General features: G+C 41.3%; 1 protein-coding gene across 1 annotated transcript; it reads left to right on the plus strand.

Moving 5' to 3' along the window:
• The first annotated feature begins 1,903 nt into the window (after positions 1–1,903).
• On the plus strand, positions 1,904–3,362 carry LOC110288775 (vomeronasal type-2 receptor 116-like). Its single transcript, XM_021155032.1, has one exon. The coding sequence runs from the start codon at positions 2,008–2,010 to the stop codon at positions 2,803–2,805; it is 798 nt and encodes a 265-aa protein (XP_021010691.1). The 5' UTR covers positions 1,904–2,007; the 3' UTR covers positions 2,806–3,362.
• Positions 3,363–5,232: the final 1,870 nt, after the last annotated feature.

Raw genomic sequence — 5,232 nt, forward strand, 5'->3', positions numbered from 1 at the left:
CCATTGATATTGAGAGATATTAAGAAAACGTAATTGTTGCTTCCTGTTATTTTTGTTGTTAAAGTTGGCATTCTGTTCTTGTGGCTGTCTTCTTTTAGTTTATTGAGGGATTACCTTCTTGTTTTATCTAGGGCGAGGTTGCCGTCCTTGTATTTTTTTTTCTTTCTGTTATTATCCTTTGAAGGGCTGTATTCATGGAAAGGTAATGTGTGAATTTGGTTTTGTCGTGGAATACTTTGGTTTCTCCATCTATTGTAATTGAGAGTTTGGCTGGGTATAGTAGCCTTGGCTGGAATTTGTGTTCTCTTAGTGTCTGCATAACATCTGTCCAACCTCTTCTGATTTTCATAGTCTCTGGTGAAAAATCTGTTGTAATTCTGATAGGTTTGCCTTTATAAGTTACTTGACCTGTTTCCCTTACTGCTTTTAGTATTCTATCTTTATTTAGTGCATTTGTTGTCCTGATTATTATGTGTCGGGAGGAATTTCTTTTCTAGTCCAGTTAATTTGGAGTTCTGTAGGCTTCTTGTATGTTCATGGGCATCTCTTTCTTTAGATTTGGGAAGTTACCGTCTATAATTTTGTTGAAGATATTTGCTGGTCCTTTGAGTTGACAATCTTCATTCTCATCCACTCCTTTTATCTGTAGGTTTGGTCTTCTCATTGTGTCCTAGATTTCCTGGATGTTTTGAGATAGGATCTTTTTGCATTTTCCATTTTCTTTGATTGTCGTGCCGATGTTCTCTATGGAATCTTCTGCACCTGAGATTCTCTCTTCCATCTCATGTATTCTGTTGCTGATGCTCGCATCTATGATTCCAGTTTTCTTTCCAAGGGTTTCTATCTCCAGCGTTGCCTCACTTTGAGTTTTCTTTATTGTGTCTACTTCCCTTTTTAGGTCTAGTATGGTTTTGTTCATTTTCATCACCTGTTTGGGTGTGTTTTCCTGTTATTATTATTTTTTTTGTAAGGACTTCTACCTGTTTGGTTGTGTTTTCCTGTTTTTCTTTAAGGACTTGTAACTCTTTAGCAGTGTTCTCCTGTATTTCTTTAAGTGAGTTATTAAAGTCCTTCTTGATGGCCTCTACCATCATCATGAGATATGCTTTTAAATCCAGTTCTAGCTTTTCGGGTGTGTTGGGGTGCCCTGGACTGGGCGAAGTGGATGTGTTGGGTTCTGATGATGGTGAGTGGTCTTGGTTCCTGTTAGTAAGATTCTTACATTTACCTTTTGCCATCTGGTAATCTCGGGAGTTAGTTGTTATTGTTGACTCTGTTTAGAGATTGTTCTTCTGGTGATTCTGTTACCGTCTATCAGCAGTCCTGGGAGATAGGCTATCTCCTCTGAGTTTCAGTGGTCAGAGCACTCTCTGCTGGCAAGCTCTTCTCCTACAGGGAAGGTGCACAGATATCTTGCGTTTGGACCTCCTCCTTGTGTAGAAGAAGGCCAAAAACAGGAACTTTCCCAGAAGCTGTGTTGCTTTGGCAGGTCACAGAAGCTATCAGCTTCTGTGATGCACACTCTCACCTGTGCAGACTAAGTTCCTAAGTTCAGAGGAGTCCTGGAACCAAGTTGGCACCCGCTGATCCTGAGGCAGAGGGCTTCTGAGCCATGTAGACACCTGTCCTCTGGCCGGAAGGGTGGCCGGATCAAATCCCTTTCTAATAACATCATATATGATACAATCAAGTTAAGTAGACAAAATATTTCTTGGTTTTATTTCCTTTAAATCTTTATGAACATTATGAATTGAAAACAATGCTCCACAGCAATATCCTTCACATTACATTCTCAGCATCACAGTCAGCATTGCAAGGCTTCTTTCATTACCCTTACTTGAAATACCTTGACAATAAAATTTCTAAAGCAGACCTAACTAATCTTTCCTTTGGAAATCAGATATGGATCAATGTGTGAATTGTCCAGAATACCACTATGCCAACACAGAACAGAACAAATGTATTCAGAAAGGNGTCACNTTTCTAAGCTATGAAGACCCNTTGGGGATGNCACTTGCNTTAATGGCCTTCTGTTTCTCTGCATTCACAGCTGTGGTACTTTGTGTCTTTGTGAAGCACCATGACACTCCTATTGTGAAGGCCAATAACAGAAGCCTCAGCTACCTATTACTCATGTCACTCATGTTCTGTTTTCTGTGCTCCTTTTTCTTCATTGGCCTTCCAAACAGAGCCATCTGTGTCTTACAGCAAATTACATTTGGAATTGTATTCACTGTGGCTGTTTCCACAGTTCTGGCCAAAACAGTCACTGTGGTTCTGGCTTTCAAAGTCACAGACCCAGGAAGAAGATTGAGAAACTTCCTGGTATCAGGGACACCCAACTACATTATTCCCATATGTTCCCTACTCCAATGCGTTCTGTGTGCAATCTGGCTAGCAGTTTCTCCTCCCTTTGTTGATATTGATGAACACACTCTCCATGGCCACATCATCATTGTGTGCAACAAGGGTTCAGTTACTGCATTCTACTGTATCCTGGGATATTTGGCCTGCCTGGCACTTGGAAGCTTCTCTGTGGCTTTCTTAGCCAAGAATCTGCCTGACACATTCAATGAAGCCAAGTTCTTGACCTTCAGCATGCTAGTGTTCTGCAGTGTCTGGGTTACCTTCCTGCCTGTCTACCATAGCATCAAGGGCAAACACATGGTTGCTGTGGAGATCTTCTCCATCTTGGCATCCAGTGCAGGGATGCTTGGATGTATTTTTGTACCCAAGGTTTATATCATTTTAATGCGACCAGAGAGAAATTCTACCCAAAAGATCAGGAAAAAATCATATTTCTGAACAAATATTTCAGGAATTCTGTCAAATGTAAAGTTGGTACATACCAACCAAATATTGGGTTATAGTGCATGTGTCTAGTTTTAGAATCACTCTCACTGATTGCTCTACTGATGTCATGATCTATCATATCTACTGAACTTCCTTACGGTGTCCATAAAATCTTGCACTCATTCACTTGCTTTATTTCTTCTCACAGAACTAAACTCTCTAATATTACAATTTTATTCTTCGTTTTGCTTTCATGGAGATTTTCCTCTGGTAACTTCCAAAAAATGTTGATAAGGCAGTGAATCCATCACTTTGTGCAGAAAAATGAGATCTAGGACAGACAGGGTTACAAATAGAAAACATCTACCAAATCAAATAGCCAATGAGAAACACAGACTAACTAAATAATCAGCAAAGATTACATCAGAACATATTTTCTTATTTCCAGTAAGAGCACACACATAACAAAATACAGCCTTTATTCATCTGTTCTTCAAGATATTGGCCAATAGTCTAAGGAAGAAATGTACCTTTTCTGATGTCAAATAAAAATATATTATATCCAAAAATGATCAGAAGCCCAGGGACTCTGTGGATGAATTGGGAATAGTTGTAAGAAGCTGAGTAGGAGGGTGACCCATAGAAAGACCAGCATTCTCAACAAACCTGGACAAGCAAGATCTCTCAGACATTAAGCCTCTAACCAGAGATCATACACTAGCTGATGTGAAGCCCCCAACAAATATGCAGCATAAGACTGCCTGGTCTAGCATCAGTGGGAGAGACACACCTAACCCCAGAGAGACTTATATGGTCAGGGATTGGGAAGGGCTGGGCGTTGGCGATGTAGGGATATCATCTTGGAAATGGGGGAGGAGATGTTAGAAGAGGAAGAGTCAGTGGGACAGACCAGGACGGGGATTACTACTAGACTGTAAAAAAATATTGAGCAATAATAAATTTAAAAATGAAATAAAATAAGCTTGTATATATGTCAACATGCTATTTATATTGTAGTTATGGAAGGGATAGGTAAAACTACTGACATTTGCATGAACCTAACTTTTTTTTTTCAGAGATTACCCTTTTTGTGCAGTTCTGATTGAGTTTCTGGACTCAGAAAATTCTGGAAAACAGAATGAGAGGCAGATGCTTTAATTACGCTGCTTTCTAGAAAACTACTTTTCAAAAAAAAAAAAAAACAAACAAATGAGTGTTTGCTGCTACACTAAATATTTCACATTTTTCAATTCTTACTATATAATGGGAAACCAAATGGGTCTAAAATGCATTTACAAAAACAATCACTTCCCTAAGTCAGTCTTCATAGAAATATGATCATTAGCAATGTCCCTTTAAGGAACACATACTTCATAATCATCCACATTTTAGTTATTGAAAATTCATTGAAGCCACTCAAGCACTGGGGGTGCCTTGCCAGAGGAGTGTCCGGACACCTGCAAGGACCTTCACAGGATTCCCCACGGGATCCTAAGACCTCTGGTGAGTGGAATACAGTGTCTGCTCCAATCCAATCTCGCGGAACGTGAGACTGCATTGACTAGGGAAGCAGGCAACCCGGCCTGAGCTGGGGCACAAGTCCCTCCCGGTCCACTCGAGCACCGGGGTGCCTTACCAGAGGATTCTCCGGACACCCTCAAGGACCCGCCCAGGATTCCTTCCTCACGAGATCCTAAGACCTCTGGTGAGAGGAACACAGCGTCTGCTCCAATCCAATCTTGATGTTCCTGAGACTGTATTAACTAGGGAAGCAGGCAACCCGGCCTGAGCTGGGGCACAAGTTCCTTCCAGTCCACTCGAGCACCGGGTTGCCTTGCCAGTGGATTCCCCAGACACCTGAAAGGACCCACACAGAATTCCCCACGGGATCCTAAGACTTCGGGTGAGTGGAACACAACTTCTGCCAGGAGGCAGGTTCGAACACAAGATATCTGGGCACCTTCCCTGTAAGAAAAGAGCTTGCCTGCAGAGAATACTCTGACCACTGAAACTAAGGAGAGAGCCAGCCTCCCAGGTCTGCAAATAGAGGCTAACAGAGTCACCTGAGGAACAAGCTCTAACCAGAGACAACTATAACAGCTAGCTTCAGAGATTACCAGATGGCGAAAGCAAACGTAAGAATCCTACTAACAGAAATCAAGACCACTCACCATCATCAGAACGCAGCACTCCCACCCCACCTAATCCTGGGCACCCCAACACATGCGAAAAGCTAGAACTGGATTTAAAAGCATATCTCATGATGATGGTAGAGGACATCAAGAAGGACTTTCATAACTCACTTAAAGAAATACAGGAGAGCACCACTAAAGAGTTACAGGTCCTTAAAGAAAAACAGGAAAACACATCCAAACAAGTGATGGAAATGAACAAAACCATACTAGACCTAAAAAGGGAAGTAGACACAATAAAGAAAAC

Source organism: Mus caroli, unplaced genomic scaffold, assembly GCF_900094665.2.
Source record: "Mus caroli unplaced genomic scaffold, CAROLI_EIJ_v1.1 scaffold_24337_1, whole genome shotgun sequence".
NCBI classification, from domain to species: Eukaryota; Metazoa; Chordata; class Mammalia; order Rodentia; family Muridae; genus Mus; species Mus caroli.